This window comes from Galeopterus variegatus, unplaced genomic scaffold, assembly GCF_000696425.1.
Source record: "Galeopterus variegatus unplaced genomic scaffold, G_variegatus-3.0.2 Scaffold913, whole genome shotgun sequence".
Lineage (NCBI taxonomy): Eukaryota > Metazoa > Chordata > Mammalia > Dermoptera > Cynocephalidae > Galeopterus > Galeopterus variegatus.
In genome coordinates this window covers 243,731-260,744 of record NW_007727024.1, presented here as the reverse complement: position 1 = coordinate 260,744, position 17,014 = coordinate 243,731, and the positions used below count along the sequence as shown (strand labels likewise).

At 39.7% G+C, this 17,014-nt stretch overlaps 1 protein-coding gene across 7 annotated transcripts in view; it reads right to left on the bottom strand.

Annotated features, from left to right (window-relative positions):
- ACSM3 (acyl-CoA synthetase medium-chain family member 3) overlaps positions 1–17,014 on the bottom strand; it is a 31,255-nt gene that overhangs the window by 6,158 nt on the left and 8,083 nt on the right. For 5 of the 7 annotated variants that reach the window (XM_008573386.1, XM_008573388.1, XM_008573382.1 and 2 more), the window contains exons 4-12: positions 11,293–11,500; positions 8,359–8,502; positions 8,094–8,250; positions 7,746–7,822; positions 4,680–4,803; positions 3,518–3,598; positions 1,465–1,566; positions 479–606; positions 273–372 (exon numbers count right to left, since the gene is read on the bottom strand). In XM_008573386.1, coding sequence (XP_008571608.1) covers positions 273–372; positions 479–606; positions 1,465–1,566; positions 3,518–3,598; positions 4,680–4,803; positions 7,746–7,822; positions 8,094–8,250; positions 8,359–8,502; positions 11,293–11,500 — 1,121 coding nt within the window. The remainder of the gene's footprint in view (positions 1–272; positions 373–478; positions 607–1,464; positions 1,567–3,517; positions 3,599–4,679; positions 4,804–7,745; positions 7,823–8,093; positions 8,251–8,358; positions 8,503–11,292; positions 11,501–17,014) is intronic. The other 2 variants (XM_008573387.1, XM_008573389.1) reach the window with 2 other exon arrangements.

Here is a 17,014-nt window from a genome sequence, read left to right as displayed (position 1 = left end):
TATATATATATATATATATATACATATATATATATACACACACACACACATACACATGTATATATATTCAAATTCAAGAACTGCTACTTATTCTGTAGCAGTTCTTGCTGGCTAGCATAGTTCTATCTGACTTGCATTTAGTAAATTAATTTCCAACTTGCATATTTAGTGAATGAAGCATTTGGGCAATTCTGTTTTCAATGAACTACTATTTAAAAGTATATGTTAGGTTGCCAACAAATTATAACATTGAGATGAATCAGTTCTTTTACCTCTCCTCTGATGGGGTCTGGGCTGCTGACAACAGCTGATTCTGCAACCGAAGGGTGCTCCATGAGGGCACTTTCTACCTCAAATGGTCCAATTCGATAACTGGGAAAGCATATGGCAGGAATTTATAAAGGTGAGCAGTAGGTTCACTCCAGAATGCTGATAACCAGTTAACACAGATATATGCACAGATGGAAAAGAAAATTACCCAGAGGATAATATGATATCATCCGATCTTGCAACAAACCACAAATATCCATCTTCATCCATATACCCTCTGTCCCCAGTGATATAGAAGTTGCCTCGTAAAGTTGAAGCTGTTTTTGAAGGATCATTCTGCAAAACAAATAGCATTTTGTTAATATTACTGTGAATATGACTTTTCTGCTCAGTTGGATTTTTAAATGTTCAAGGAAAAAGAAAAGTTTGGCTCTTTTGAGAGTCCTTAGCATGAAGAAGAGCCAGAGTAAGAAATTGACTAATATCTAATGCTGGTAGGGAAAGAGTGAAGTAACACTCAGGGTTAAAAGAGGACCCCAGCACCTGATAATTGAAAGACCAGACAATTTTTTTTGTTGTTGTGTTTTGTTTTACACAAAATCAGTATTGGTTTTATAACTCTGTCATAAGAAGAAAAACGAATATGTATTATGTAAAGTTGCTGGCAAGTAGAATCCAGACCTTTTATTATATCGATACAAAATTTGCTCTAATTTGTATACTGTGATTAGAGATGAAAATAAGCTTGCAAACAGTAAGGAACTTGGAAAACCTCTAGTGAAAGGAATTTACTTAATCCCACTACCCCATTCCCTATCCCTCTCACTCCTCCCAAGAAGGGAGGGCACTAATGAGATTTCAGGAAAATGAGTGGATCCTGTTTGATAGCTGAAAAGATTTATGGATGTTGAGAGAGCACGGGTGTTAGGAGGCTGTCTTCTTTCTTGGGCTTCCTTCCTCTTGCCTCATGGGACTGGAACAGTGATCTAGCCTTGGGCACCAGCGTGCTCTTCTTTAGCAAGCATTTGGGTGTTTCTCCAGTCCTCCATCTGTAGGATTACTATTCAGGACAATGAATCTCTCAAGAAAGGGCCAAGTATCTGTCCTAGGTATGTTTTGTGGCAAATAGGGATCATTACCAAGCACTTTTGAGAAATAAATAGAAAATAAGATATTATTTAATAAGTCTCTTACTACATAGTGAGTAAAAAGGCCAAATGGTCTGTTAGGTAGGGCTTGAATGCCAATATCTCCTTCTTGTCCAGGAGGTAGAACATTGCCATTTACATCTAAAATCTAGGATAAAAGAGAACAATTTATTTAAGGGGATTTTTATTTAATACCACATCCTCATAAATCTTAACTTTGTATGTTTTGTTTTGTTTGCCATTTAAGAATGCAGACTTGGCTGGCTGGTTATCTCAGTTGGGTAGAGCTCAGTGTTATAACACCAAAGTCAAGGGTTCTGATCCCCTTACGGGCCAGCACCAAAAAAGAAAAAAAAAAGAATGCAGACTTCAAAAACACTTTAACTGTACTTTAGATTCCTAAAAGAAATGTGTTTATTTAAATTCTACCATCCAGAAATCATCACATTTTGGAATATCCTTTGAGACAATATAGACATAGGAAAAAATAGGATCACTTCGTAATATACAGCTTTGCAACCTGCTTTTATCATTTAACAATATCTTGATTATTTTTTCCTCTCAGTAAATAAATATCTTCATTATTGGTTTTCAAACTTTGTTTAGCTGTGGAACATATAAAACCTTCCTTCAGAAGCCCAATATAAGTAAACAGGAAAAGGAGAATGTTCTCTGGTTTGAGACAGTGGTGAGTAAGCCAAAGCCTTGTTCTCTTACCCTCTCCCAATCCTCATGGTTCTCTGAAGTGCCTAATAGTAGCTAACATTTATTAAGCACTTACTGCATGCTAAATAATAAATGTTAAAGCTTTAAGTATTTTACATGTATTATTTTCTTTAATCCTTACAACAGCCCTGAATGGTTAGAACTATTATGCCCATTTTACACATGATGAAACTGAGTTGCAAAGAGTTTAGATAACACAGTACATGACTGAGCTGGAATTCAGATCTCAGCAATCAAGCTCCAGATCCTATGCTTTTAATTGTTATACTCCTCTCTGCAATGTCTCTAGGGAGTTTAATACAATTTTTAAAAATCCGGATTAGCATTTCTCGGATTGATTGCTTATTTTGTATGCCAGATTTTGTAATAAATGACTTTGAGCTGTGTCTAGGTTTCAAAACTCCACTTGGCTTTTATGTTCATCCAGGAGATGCCTTAAAACCTGAGGTGTGGCTTGCATGGAGAATAAGTACAATACAAGTTTCCAGAAGGAAAAGGGCTTATGTGCCAAATGAGAAACTTGAAAGGCAAAAGAATTCTAAATGTAAAAACTTCCTTTTAAGCTCTTGCCAGTAAAAAATATAAATTCCCACCCAGTCATCTAAAGAAGTATTTGGCTCCAGGTACCAAGGAATTACTGATGGACAGAAGGTGCATTAAGAGTTTCAATTACTGATCACAGACTACTCTTTAATTAATGGGAAAATAGAATCTTCTATCTCTGTGGAGAATCAAGTTCCTCATTGTTCAAAGGGTCTTAAAATGTTTAAACATGAAAATTATGAACTTGGGCCTTGAAACTGTAAGAATCTGATATCTAGGTGGTTGGAGCATGGATGCCAGAAGGTCATTGGAAATGTTCTTAGCTGAGGAACAGAAGGCCCAGTAATAGCCCTTGGAAAAGAGTTAAAAATGAAAGTAGCAGTGCTGATTGGGGATGCAGACAGAGTACTGTTTTCCTTTCAGCCACATCATTTTTACATTCAAAGATAGCTGCTCCAGAAAAACCACTGGGCTCAAATTAGTGGGGAACTGGTGGGGGTACATTGCAATTGGGATCACTGAGTATAGCTGTGCCTGTAAGACCCTGATAGCCATGTATGCTGGAAGTTGTTATTAAAAAGGAAAGAAAAAGAACACAGGTGTATGGCTGGCCTGTTAGCTCAGTTGGTTAGAGCATGAACGGGACAATATAGGTATTTGCAAAATAATAGAGAACAGTAACTAACATTTCTAACCCATTTCCATCTTTGCATAGAACTTAAAGTATCATGGAAGTAAAAGGAATCATCACCAAAGCAAGCAGTGTGTATGGGGGCAGGTGGGAAACAGACTGAATTGTTAAACATGCTCCCAGAAGGGGATGTGCAAACCTTAACATCGAAAGCAGGAGAAGGCTTTCCCATTGAGCCAGGCTTAATTTTCATTCCCTTAAAATTTCCACAGATTAACACCTAGTTAAGAAGAAGAAAAAGTAAGGTGACATTATAAGTAATTTAAAATTCATTAATTCATCTATCATGCATTCAGTCAACAAATATTTATTGAGAATTTATTATGAACCAGACTCAAAATAAAACAGTCTCTGCTCTCGTGGAGTGTAGAGATTGACAGTATACCAATGTATATAATAAAGTTATAACAATAAATTTATAATTACTAAAATATCCTTGTTTATTAAAACGAGTATATTAGGGCCAGCCTGTGGCTCACTTGGGAGAGTGCGGTACTGATAACCCCAAGGCCATGGGTTCAGATCCCCGTACAGGGATGGAAGGTTTGCTCACTGGGTGAGCGTGATGCTGATAACACCAAGTCAAGGGTTAAGATCCCCTTACCGGTCATCTTTAAAAAAAAAAAAAAACTGATAAAACAAGTATATTAACACTTATACTTGTATTAGCATACTCTTTTGCTTTTCTGTTTAAATAATTTGTCAATTTTTTTTTTTATTTGCTTTTGGTATCTTAATTTTTGACCAGGTAATACATTCTCATGGTTTATAAACTGAACCACTATAAAAAGACACACTGTGAAAAGTTTTTTTCAACCTTTCCCTTGTCTGCTCTCTTCTGCAAAATGACCACTTTTTTTCTTATTTCATTAATTAGAATTTCTTCTTAGTCTTATCTCTATGAGCCTGTAAAGAATGCTTTTTAGAGTATGCTTGCCAAGGAGTTGCCCAGCACACTCCTAGTATTTCAAGTATCAAGGAATTCAGCATTTTCCATTTTGACACAGCCTGTCACATGAGGGTGAAATCTCTCTTTCTGTAGATCTAATAATTTTTCATGTTATAAAAAAAATATTGTAATGTCCTCATCCTGATCAATTAATTGAAGTTTTTCTCTTTGAATGGCTATTTAAACAACTATATCAGCTACAGAGCTTTTTTGTAAGTAGCTTCCCTCAAACTGTTTTCAAACTACTCCACTACTTCCCTGTACCTCAATCATAAGGATATAATGGACACTTTGGTTTTTATTCATCTGACTAAATCGAGTCCAGCCCTGTCTTTTCAGTGAGGTCAGGTACCGTTTCAGTCTGTCCATAACCTTCGTAGATATCCAGGCCTGTCTTATTCCTCCACTGTTCAGTCACTTCAGGGTTGATTGGTTCCCCAGCGCTCACGCAGTGCTTTAAGCTTTTGAACTTACAGCTTCTCAGAAAACAGACAATGAGTTAGATTTAGGAGGAAAAATGGAGAGAAATGGGAATTAGGATTATTTCTAAAGAACTTCAGTATAAAATGTGTTTTAGTACCTTCATTGATTTCCCTCCCCAATACAAAGTAAACCATTCTAACATCATAAAATGACACCCAAAATACCAGTTTTTCTTTGTCTTTTTTCCCCTTTCTTTGGGCAGGGGGGAGGACACAGTAATTTGTTGCAAATGAAAGCCATGCCAGCCTTAGGGAAGGTAACCCATAATATCATTTTAAATCAGCAATTAAAAGTTTACCCGTTAGGGCCGGCCTGTGGCTCACTTGGGAGAGTATGGTGCTGATAACACCAAGGCCACAGGTTCGGATCCCTATATAGGGATGGCCGGTTGGCTCACTTGGGAGAGCGTGGTGCTGACAACACCAAGTCAAGGGTTAAGATCCCCTTACTGTTCATCTTTAAAAAAAAAAAAGTTTACCCATTGTTTGGTTAAACTAACTGTGGGATATTTACACAATGGAACACTATGCAGCTATGAAAAATAATGAGGAAGCTCCTGGACAGTGCTGTCCAATGGAACTTCCTGTCATGATTGCAGTGTTCTATAATCTGCACTACCCACCACAGTATCCACTAGCCCTTTATGAATATTGAGCATTGAAACATGGCTAATACAACTGAGGAACTGAAGTTTTTATTTAATTAAAATTTAAATTTAAATAACTAAATGTGGCTAGTGGCTACCATATTAGACATCATAGTTCCAGGATGCATTGTTAGAAGGAAAAAAGCAAGGTGTGTAACTGTGTATGCATTATGCCACCATTTGTGTTTGTAATTGAGAGGGTGAGGACATATGCATATTGGCTTGCATACTTTTAGGGAGAATAGGTAAGAAACTGGGAACATAGTCTACCTCCATGAAGGAGGAGATCTGGGTGACTAGGGGCAAGGTCTGGAGGAAGACTTTTCTCTATACAGGTTGAGCATCCCTAATCCAAAAATCTGAAATCTGAAACACTCCAAAATTTGAAAATTTTTTTTTTCCTTTTTTTGTCTTTTTTCGTGTCCGGCAACGGATCACAACCCTCAGTGTCGCGCCCGTACCGGACCGGGACCGGCAACGGGATCGCAAACCTCGGTGCTGCGCCCGCACCTCGCTCAGCCAGTGAGCGGGAACCGGTCTGTATGTGGGATCCGAACCCTCGGCGGGAGTGCCAACGCGCTCCCAAGCGGCGCACTGTAGCAATGCGCCACCGGGCCGGCCCCCAAATTTGAAATTTTTGAGCACCAACATGACACTCAAAGGAAGTGCTCATTGGAGCATTTCAGATTTTGGATTTTTGGATTAGGGATGCTCAACCAGTAAATTAATGCAAATATTCCAAAAAAAAAAATCTAAAATCCAAAACACTTCTGGTCCCAAGCATTTCAGATAAGGGATATTCAACCTGCACATTCTTGTATTTCTATTGAATTTTATGACATGTGAATTATTTCCTACTCAAAAATTAAATAAAATCAATCTGAAAATATTTACATGTGATATTGTGACATAACAAGAAATATATATTAGGACTTCCTCCCAGGTTTCTGGCACAGACCTCCTAAAATCCTTGTAATTTCCTAAGTGATAGGGGTGCGAGAATATCTTTTGTTCTAATATTTGGTCTTTACCTCAGTTCCTGACACAGAGTTCCTAAATCCTTTGGAATTTCCTGGGTGATAGGAATATCTTTGTTCTAGTGAGGCAACTCTCAGTGGGTTCTTGGATAGCTTCAGATGGGGGACTAGTCACCAGAAAGACCAAGCCATGATTAGAAGCTCGGAAATTTTAGCCCACCCACCACCCTCCAGGAGGAGAGAGGAGCTGGAGATTGAGTTAATAATCAATCATGCCTATGTGATGAAGCCCCTCCCTCAAATCCCCAGGGTATGGGATTTAGAGAGCTCCACATGCCAGGAGGGTGGTGAACCCCAACTCCACGGGGACCCTTTTGGGCCTCACCCTATAAAGCCCTTCATCTGGCTGTTCATCTGTCTCCCTTGTCACATCTTTTGTAACAAACCAGAAGTTTGTTTTGAGTTCTGTGAGCCATCACAGCAAATTATTGAACCTAATGATGGGTTGTGAGAACCTCCAATTTATAGCCAGTCAGTCAGAAGCACCTGGACTTGCAATTGGCATCTGAAGTGGGGAGCAGTCTTGGGGGACTGAGCCCTTAACCTGTGGAATCTGATGCTAACTTCAGGGAGATAGTGTCAGAATTGAATTAAATTGTAGGACACTCAGCTGATGGCAGAGAATTGGCTGGTGTGGAGAAAAATCCCTCACATATGGAAACCAGAAGTATTCAGTATTGTGAGTATAGAAAAACAGTTTTTTGTTTGTTTTGTTTTTCAAATTACCAATCCACCCTTTCAAATAAGAATTAGTGATAGAGCCCTTGACTTGGTGTTGTCAGCACTACGCTCTCCCAAGTGAGCCAACCGGCCATCCCTATATAGGGATCCGAACCCATGGCCTTGGTGTTATCAACACCACACTCTCCCAACTGAGCCATGGGCCGGCCCTCACATCCCCTTTTCTATTTGCTGGGATAAGTTTCCAAACTGGAGCAACTTCTCTACTTTCTTGGATGACAGTAACAGCCATCACCCAAGGGATTAAATGCCTTCTTACCTATAACCACGGTGCCAAGAACTATAGATGTGGCTGAATCTTTCCTTCACTCTCCTTGCTTAGGGGACCCTGCTCTGGGCATAGTAATTATCATGCCCAGAATGTAAGCAAGAAGAAAGAAGGGGAGGAGATTGCTAACTCCTGTACCTACTAGTCCGGAGCTATGTTTTTAGGCAGAAAGGTCTTTTATTTTATAGCTTCTTCTTCCTCTCCCCTCCCCCCACTAAATGGCCATTTACCAACATTTCTTACCTGGTCATATCCTGTATAAGCATTCGGTATGCGGTTGGTGCTGAGCAGAAGACTGTGATGGGAAAGTTGGAGAGTGTCTGCAATTTAGAAAAAGTAAACTGGTCTTACTACAACTTGAATAAGTGCTTAAATGTCTATGGCAGGCACAGCACAATTTAAACATTGTTTTACTGTAAATACACCCATCCCTTTTCTCTGTATATTTTTTCAGGCTTTTTGACTTACTGGGTGTGAAATATCTTAAATCATGTTATCTACTCTGATCTCTGCAAGTCACTTTATTCACCAGTCCTGTCAGTGATGCTGCTAACACATTTCTAAATGTTGACCTCTTGTGCTCTGCCTTACTTGCAAGATGGAAGTTGGCTCGAAACGGGGCAAATAGTGTGCGAATACACATGCCCCCTGGATCCATGGAGAAAAAACACTGCTCCATGCAGACTTTGCCCAGCCTGTGTCTGAGGTATTCCACATCACATCCGAGGGTATCAAATCCAGCCAGAACCTGGGAAAACAAATAACCCTGATGTATACAGGAAAACACATTTAAAAGATCAGGACATAAATCATCTTTGCAGTTTCGACATTTCAAACTGCAGCTCTGTGGAAGTACCTTCCGTTTACAGACAATCCTAAACCAAAACTGCTGTGGGTGTGTCCGGTCATTTTAGGAGATCCACTTGTTCCACTGGTAAAGAAAATGGCCATCGTTTCATCGTGTTTGGTCTTCACACAGGTGTGGTTGTCACTGACATGTCTGCGAAGGAAAAACTACAGTGATTCTGCACATTAAACACAGTGTCATAGACTCTTACCACTGAAAAGGACTTGAGAAACTATCTACCTGGAACTCTTCCTCTCCTGATTAGGCCCCAGTGACTTAGGTTGAATTCCAAGGTAAAAGCCCTCTCTCTCTTTCTCTGTCCATCTTTGTAGGTGCTTTCTAGAGTCAAACTAAACTTTGCCATCAAAAGCCCATTTACAGGGCCGGCCCCGTGGCCCACTCCAGAGAGTGCGGCGCTGGGTAGCGCCGAGGCCGCAGGTTCGGATCCTATATAGGGATGGACGGTGCGCTCACTGGTTGAGCGTGGTGCAGACCACACCGTGCCAAGGGCTGCGATCCCCTTACCGGTCCAAAAAAAAAAGCCCATTTATAATAGCCAATTTCCTAGCTTTTTACTTTATGATAAAGAAGGATTGAAGCACTTAAAAAAACTTGATAGGAAGAATAAGTTCTGGTGCCCCAGGATGAAAATAGCTATTAAAATTGTATTGTATATTTCAAAATAGCCAGAAAAGAGGATCTTGAATGTTATAACCACAAAGAAATGATAAATGTTTAGGTGATAGGTATGCTAACTATTCTGACTAGATCATTATATATGCATGCATTGAAACAACAAACTGTACCCCATAAATACGTACAATGAAACAATAAATTAAAATTAAAAAAACTAAAACTAAAAATCTCAAGAATTTTATCATAATCAGACAGTGCGAGGATTCTATGATCTTATAGTCATGGATGTATGAAGAATTTCCCCTTCCCCTCCACTGTGGATGCTTTAAAATGTGATTTTTAAAAATAAGTATGTTGGGGCCGGCCCGGTGGCACACTGCTACAGTGCGCCGCTTGAGAGCACGGCAGCGCTCCTGCCGAGGGTTCAGATCCCACATAGAGACCGGTTCCCGCTCACTGGCTGAGCGAGGTGCGGGTGCGACACTGAGGGTTGCGATCCGTTGCGGGACACGAAAAAAGACAAAAAGGAAAAAAATAAAAATAAATAAAAATAAAAATAAGTATGTTAATGCAAGTCATGGCTAGGGCAGGTGTCAGCAAACTACAGCCCACAGGCCAAATCTGGCCGGCCTCCTGTTTCTGCAAATGAAGTTTTATTAGCACAGAGTTATGCCCATTCATTTACATATTATCTGTGGTTTTTTTCACACTACAATGGCTGAGTTGAGTAGCTGTGACAGAGCCTGTATGGCCTGCCAAGACACACATTAGAGCAGCTGAGAGGAGGTAAATTCTGCATGCATATACATGTATGCATGTTCAGTCTATGATTCCTTAAAAATAGTACCTGTAGCTATGTACCTATCACTTCCATCACAGATAAGGCTGCCCTAATAAGGCAGGGTTATTGCACTATCTGTTACTACTAGAGGCAGTAAATATAGCAGTTAGGAGTATGGGCGCAAAAGCTAGATTGCCTGGGTGTGAGGCCTAGTTCTGCCAGATACTAGCATTTGACCTTATTCATCTACATAATTATAGTCCATACCCCTCGAACCTTTGTGAGATTCAAATGAGTTCATATATCTGAAGTGCTTGGAACAGTTTCTGGCACATAAACAGTGCCATAAAAATATTAGCTATTATTGCAATTATAAAGTTATTTTTATTAGAAGAGTACTTGGCCTTTGGTAATAACTCAATCAATGTTAGCTATTTGGAGGTAGGAAAAAGTCCATAGCTGCAAGCTTGCTCCCAAATCCTTGAGTGAAGGTAGGAGGTTCTTTCTACAAGGAGAATTTCCTGCCAGGCTAATGTTAAGATATAAAAAGTCCCTGGCAGGAGTTCCAAGTGATCCCCGGAAGCATCCCATTGCAGGACTTGAACAAAAGTGTAATTCAGTTTTATGGCTGCACCTATTAACATTAAGTGTTTTTCTTCTTGTAACCTGATAGAAGTGTTGCCGTCAGCAAGGGAAGGGTGTAGCCTACACAGAAGAACTGATTGTGATCGATTGCCCTGAGACATGGTGCTGTGATGCGCCTCCTAGATCCCTCCGCAGGAGTGAGGGACTTACTCCCCCGAGAGAGAACTCTCTTTAGAGACTGCCTCGGCTGAAGACAGCTGCTTTGTTTGAAGTCACACCTCGTTCAAGATCACGCCTCCTAGGGACAGCCCACATCCAGTTACTGATCAATGTAATGTATAAAGGCCAGGACCAAATAAAGAGAAAGAAAAAAAAAACCAAAACAAAAAGCCGGGCGGGGGAGGGGGAGTGCTGGACCTCTTGCTTTAGCTGGGTCCAGTTACTGATCAATGTAATGTATAAAGGCCAGGACCAAATAAAGAGAAAGAAAAAAAAACCAAAACAAAAAGCCGGGCGGGGGAGGGGGAGTGCTGGACCTCTTGCTTTAGCTGGGAACAGCTTTAAGGAGCTGTGTAAACTCCAGAGGTCCAGTGGGTTGGCTGGGGGCTTTGTAGGGACTACTTAGCAGATAAATTTTTTCCTCTGCCCAATCTCACAACCTTCCCCTTCCTTCACAGGTCTTGATCCCAGGAGAACGTCATAATAAACTTCCTGTTCACCAATATCCATCTCAGAGACTACTTTCTGGGGATTCCGACCTATGAAAAACATCCCCAAACTTCTTCCTGCCTCCGAGCTTAGCACTATTAGAGCAGCAATAATCACCAATCACTTTTCCCTATTGTTTTAATATGCATTTTTATAATCACTACTGTGTTGAATATCTTTTCGTTGTTGCCTTTCTTTTGGGGAAGCAGTTCTACAACAATTACGGTACTCACTTCATCATCTCTTTGAGGTTCTCCCACCCCTCTCTGGAGTTCTGGGACACAATTAGCTTGGAGTGCAGATTTTCACATTTAGCTGCAACAGCATCTACTGCTGGGGCTAAAACATCACTGGTAATAATGCACTTTGCTTTTGAAGATTGTAGTCTGTAGAGAATGTCTTTCTGGGTCAGCTGAGTGGTTCCTGGAATGAAAACTGTTCCTAAAGGAGCAAAAAGAGACATTGTTTAGAAAAAAGGGTATTCCTCGTCCTGTTAGTTGGAGTAGTGTAGATAGCACGTGTACATTCTGTACTTCTCTGAATAAGTCGATTTACTAGGGAAGGTGTCTGTCTTACTTCCATTATTATGCTTTTGCCTTTCAAGAGATGTCAAAGTCTATGACCCTTTTGACCTAACATGAAAAAGGTGTTAAATGCTGGATAATTATCCTCTATTTGAAGACCATTCTTAACATTGAGCTCGAAGAGGGTTTTGTTTGAAAAGTAGTATTACCCAACATTTGCTGAGTACTTGAGTGCCAGGCAATATTGTGTTTCACATATTTTAACTCATTCAATCCCCACCACAAAACTGAAAACACAAAAGCTATGAACAACTTGCTCAAGAACACCTAAGTAGCAAGTGGAGTGCAGGGATCGAACCCTGCAGCCTGATTCCAGAGGTATATACTTAACCAGTTCAGTTCAAAAATCCAAAAATGTACGTGATTGTTTTATGGTTTCTTTCCAAAGGGAAGGGTTGAGGCATGCATCTTTTCTGTGTTTCTACTCCTGCCTGCAATATATCACACTGTAAGATGTAATGCAATGGTGAAGAGTGTCCTGGAGCCAGACATTCTTACAGTTTGGCCTCAAACAAGCCACTTTACCTCTGCGAGCTTCAGGTTCTGCCACTGTAAAATGGAGATTATAATAATACTACCTCCCTTATAGGATTATTTGAATGTTAAATTTGAGAGTTAAAACATGTAGAGCTTAGAACAGTACTCAGGAAATTCTATTATTTTCTCAAAGGATGAATGGACTTTCAAGAATATATCTATCTCCTGGGCTTCACCACTCCAGTCCCAGGTCCTCACGAGAGAGGTGGAAGGTATTCACTTCACAATAGTCTGTACTCTTCCCAGGTGACACAGCAGGCAATGAAGATTGAGGTAGACATGCCTGCCGTTCTTGGACTCTTGACCCTGACTCATCTTTTCATTTTGGGAAGGACCGGCCTCTATACTGGAGTTTTTCAGGAAACAGACAAGCAGGACCAGAACACAAGTTTCTTCAAATATCTTTCCTTTCTAATCAGGGCAAGACAACAATTCTATGAGGCTTTAACTCTAAGGTTATCCTTTAGAGATGTTCCACCTAGGGATAATTAGCCTACCTAGGCCTAACGCTTTTACTTAACTTAAAGGCACTCTCTAACAATAAGCCCCCTGCCGGCATTTCATGCCCATAAGAAGCACTTTAGTTAAACACATTACACTTAGATAATTAATTTCTGCCGATACGTAATTCATATCATATCTTTAAAAGAATTAACAGTGATCAATCTTACCTATTAAAACTAGTTTCTGACCAAATAATCAATACTCCTGGGAAGTATTACATAGTTTCTCACCTGGGGGCAAACTGTTACTTTAAATAAAAAATAGTCTTCCAGTATTGCTCTGGAGGGATGTCCAAGTTGATAAATACAATGGATTTATTTATTTGTTCATTCATTTAAAAAATATTTATAAAATTTATTTTTAAATATTTAATAAATTAAAATTGTATTTATATGTATTACTCTGTGGTAGGCAGATATGGTACAGAATAAGAAAGACATAGCCCCTGCCCTCCTGGATCTTACATTCTGGCTGGGGGCAACAGACGGTAAGCACGTGTACAGTATCAGGTGACGATAAGTGTTGTTTAAAAGGCTGGAGAACAATTGCATGGAGCAGAGCTGGCAGAGGAATTGTTTTAGAGAGAGTAGTCAGGAATGGCCTCTCTGAGGAAGATTCCTATTTATGTTTAAGTTTCATGTAAAAAGAAAAAAGTTCCAAACTTCAAGAAATAAACTGTCCGTTTCCGCTGCACAGTTGCTATTTTGCAAGAATGTGCTGGGGTCAGTGCACTTTACCGAAACTGTAGGGGAAATTCAGAGGAAAGCACTGAGAAGCAGCAGAACCAGCACAGGGCTGGCCACCGGGGCTCCGAGGTACTTGGTTTGTTTGTTTCTTTAATCAAGATGTGACCATAGCCAAGGTGCTGAATCCTTCTGGACCTCTCTTTCCTCGTCCATGGGAGAATTCATTCCTTGACACTCAAAGGGTGGTCCCTGGACCAGCAGCATCGACACCACCTGGGAGCTCATTAGAATTATAGAATCTCAGGTCCCACCCAGGCTTATTGGATTAGACATTGCATTTTAACAAGATCCCCAAGTGATTCATATGCACATGAAACTTTGAGAAGAAATGAACTAAATGATTTTTAAGAATCATTTGTATTTCGAAATTTTGTGAAAATCCTAGAAATATTGGAGAATGCACTGGGCTCCAGTAATGACTTGCTGAGTAACCTCAGACAAGTGACTTGATGTTCCTTTCTCCATCTATGAAGTTTTGGCTTCCCCATTTATAAAATGAGGCTTCTCTTTTTCTCATCATAAGGCTCATGTGAAGGTGAAACAAGCAGATGAGTAAATATTCATTTTAAAGCTGGAGTAACCACATACATCATAGAAACCTCCCCAAGATCTGGGACTGAGTTTGCATGTTGCACTAGTTTTTTTGTTGTAAATATTTCCTAAAGGAAGGGACACATTGGGAATTAGTACTTTTAAATAATTATATACTGAGATTTTTGTTGTAATGGGATTTGGCCTATAACACATAGAAAAGAGTTTGAAAATTAAAGTGTGCTATGAGAGTTTGGTATTGGGACAGATCTCTCTGAGAATTGGAAATGAAATAGATTGCCTTCCAAGAGCTAAATTATACACTCAATATAAAATAGATCAGAACAGAGATATACAAAGTCACTTTAAACAGATATAATGGTTCACAAAGTAGCAAGACTAAACTGTACCCCAATATGATACGTTAACATAGAATTGGTCTCAGAAGAGGGTATTGCAACCGCAAAACATAGAAAAAGGAGATTTACTGGAGCAAATTGTGACAGTACCCATCCAAGTCTGTCTAGGGACAAGTCTCTGTTAGGAGATTGCATATATTATGGTCCCTTGGATGAGGTGGCCCTTAGCCAGTACCCACATTTACACTGGCCTGTTTTCATTTTCTCAAACCTACAAGTTATTTCCTGCCTCAGGATCTTTGCACATGCTTTTCCATTTGACTTTTCTAATTTCAAGATGGAAAAGTCAAATGGACTTTCTTCCACTGGCCTACTCCTCCCTCAAGTCTCAACTTAATACTTTTCTGATTTTCAGTCTATAGCAGTACCCCTCCTATACACTGATGGCTCTGGTCACAGTTGTCACATTTACCACACTATGCATTTATTTAATTCATGACTCTCTCTCCCACCGGATCCTAAACCCCACGGCTCCTGAAACATAGTAGGTACTCAGGCATGGAGAAATGGATGGGTGTAGAGGGATGGGTAGATGAGTGGGACTTTCAAATCCTGGTGCAAATAAATTAAATTATGAAAATTACTTCTTCTGAGCCCACATACACTAAACAAACTTTTGGCTAAGTTTTGTCTTCTCATGTAATTCTGTTAACAGAGAGAGGGGGGCGGCTATTCATGCCAGAGTTTTTGGCTATTCATGCAAATGAATAAATTGGTGGTGTTTTGTACACTATATATCATAAACATGGAAATGAGAGTCCCCCTAACCCCTGCCTGGAGATTCAGAGCTCTACTCTCCAGGCACTGACTTAAGGAGGTTTCTGACCTACTAGGCAAGTGGCCAGATCTGGTCAATTTGCCAAGGTCTTTTCATCCTATGAGACCTCCAGTAAAATACAGGCTTACTTCCTCTAGCTCAGTGGTTTTCAAACCTCAACTTGCATCAGAATTCCTGTAAGGTTTGTTAAAACAGAGTTCTGGGCCTCACCCCAGAGTTTTGGATTCAGCAAATCTTGGGTGGGGCTGCAGAGTTTATGTTTCTGAGAAGTTTAGTGGTGCTGATGCTGCTGGTCCAGGTGCACACTTTGAGAACTACAGTTCAGCATTACTCTTCTGCAGTGCTGTGTACCTTCCCTTTGTTGAAAGCATATTAAAACTCACCCCAATACTCTCTGATTTAGTAATGCATTTCCAAACATTTTAAGATTCTTCAAAAGGCACCTTTAAATGTACTTTTTAAAAAATGCGAAATATACCAAACATGCAACAAAATGTATGCAGTGTATATGTACAATTTCCTTAAAAAAATATGAAAATAAGCATTATATACCAATCGTCTTAGGAAACAGAATTTAACAATATGTTTGTCCTGCTCCAAATCTCTCTCTCCGCCTCCCTACCACCCCCAGGTAGCCATTAACCAGAATGTTGTGTTAACCATTCCTTTGTCTTTATATTATCATTTATGTATATAACACGAAGTAATATATGAGCAACTGAAGTCCTAGTCAATTAGGATTTCAATTTTCAATTAGCCAATGTTTATTAAGAGGGAAAAATTATTAGGAAATCAAATAACTATGACCTCACATCTAATTCTGCCATGAAGACTGGCATTGTTACATTAGATTTACCACCCATCACTTCTCTCTTGTTTTCCCTTCTAAGAGAATCTGCCTTCCGTCCTGCCCACAACCCTGGTAACCATGTTTGTATCAGATGAAGCTGCCTCTGATCGGCTCATCAGACTCTGTCTCAATTATTTGACTTAAGAAACTGACTGAATTAGTAGTTCGGTCATACAGGGTTACAGCCTGAGCTATCAGTATGGCAAACCAAAACCATGCCCCAGCCAAAATGGAGGGGAGCAGAGAAACCATGTGTTATCAGACAGAAGGAGTCAAAGGAGCAGACACATGGGAAAGACAAAGACAGAAGTCCTGTGGCTTCAGAGCAAGAGAAATAGAGAAAGAAGCTGCCAGCTGAATAGTCTATTTCCTTGCAGAAGCCCAGCTGTTCTTTCTGTACTTTTTTTTTTTTTGAACTAATATGAATGGATATTTGGTCCTGGCAATCAAATAGTCCTTTAAGCAGCATTCATAAAAGCAATCATTTTGTTAAAAAAATGCTTACAAATGGGCTCTGTTACTTCAGTGTATAATTCTTATGTACATAGGAAATGGAATATATTACCTCTCCTCAAGTGGAAGTAATGATTGTAATAAATTAAGAAAGGTTACTCAATATAATGATTTATTGTGACAATAGGAATATTAATTAATTCAATAAATATTTTACTGAACATTTACTATGTGCCAATCACTGGGGATGCAGAGATGAATATATCATAGTCATGGCCATTTAGGAGCTTATCATCATATGGGAATGACAGATTTATAAGCAAATAGTATACCCAGACAATAGTACCTTTGGAGAGCTCAAAGAGAGTACTTGGGTTGGGACTTCAGGATGGGGTTGTCTGAGAAGATAACATTAGAGCTGAGACTTGAAAGTCTGGTAGAGTTGTCCAGGTTGTTAGGTGTGAGGGAAAGGCTTTCCAAGCATAGGAAACAGTGTACCAAAAAGCCAGGAGATGGGAATGATTACAAACCTTACAGGAAACCATTTGGCATG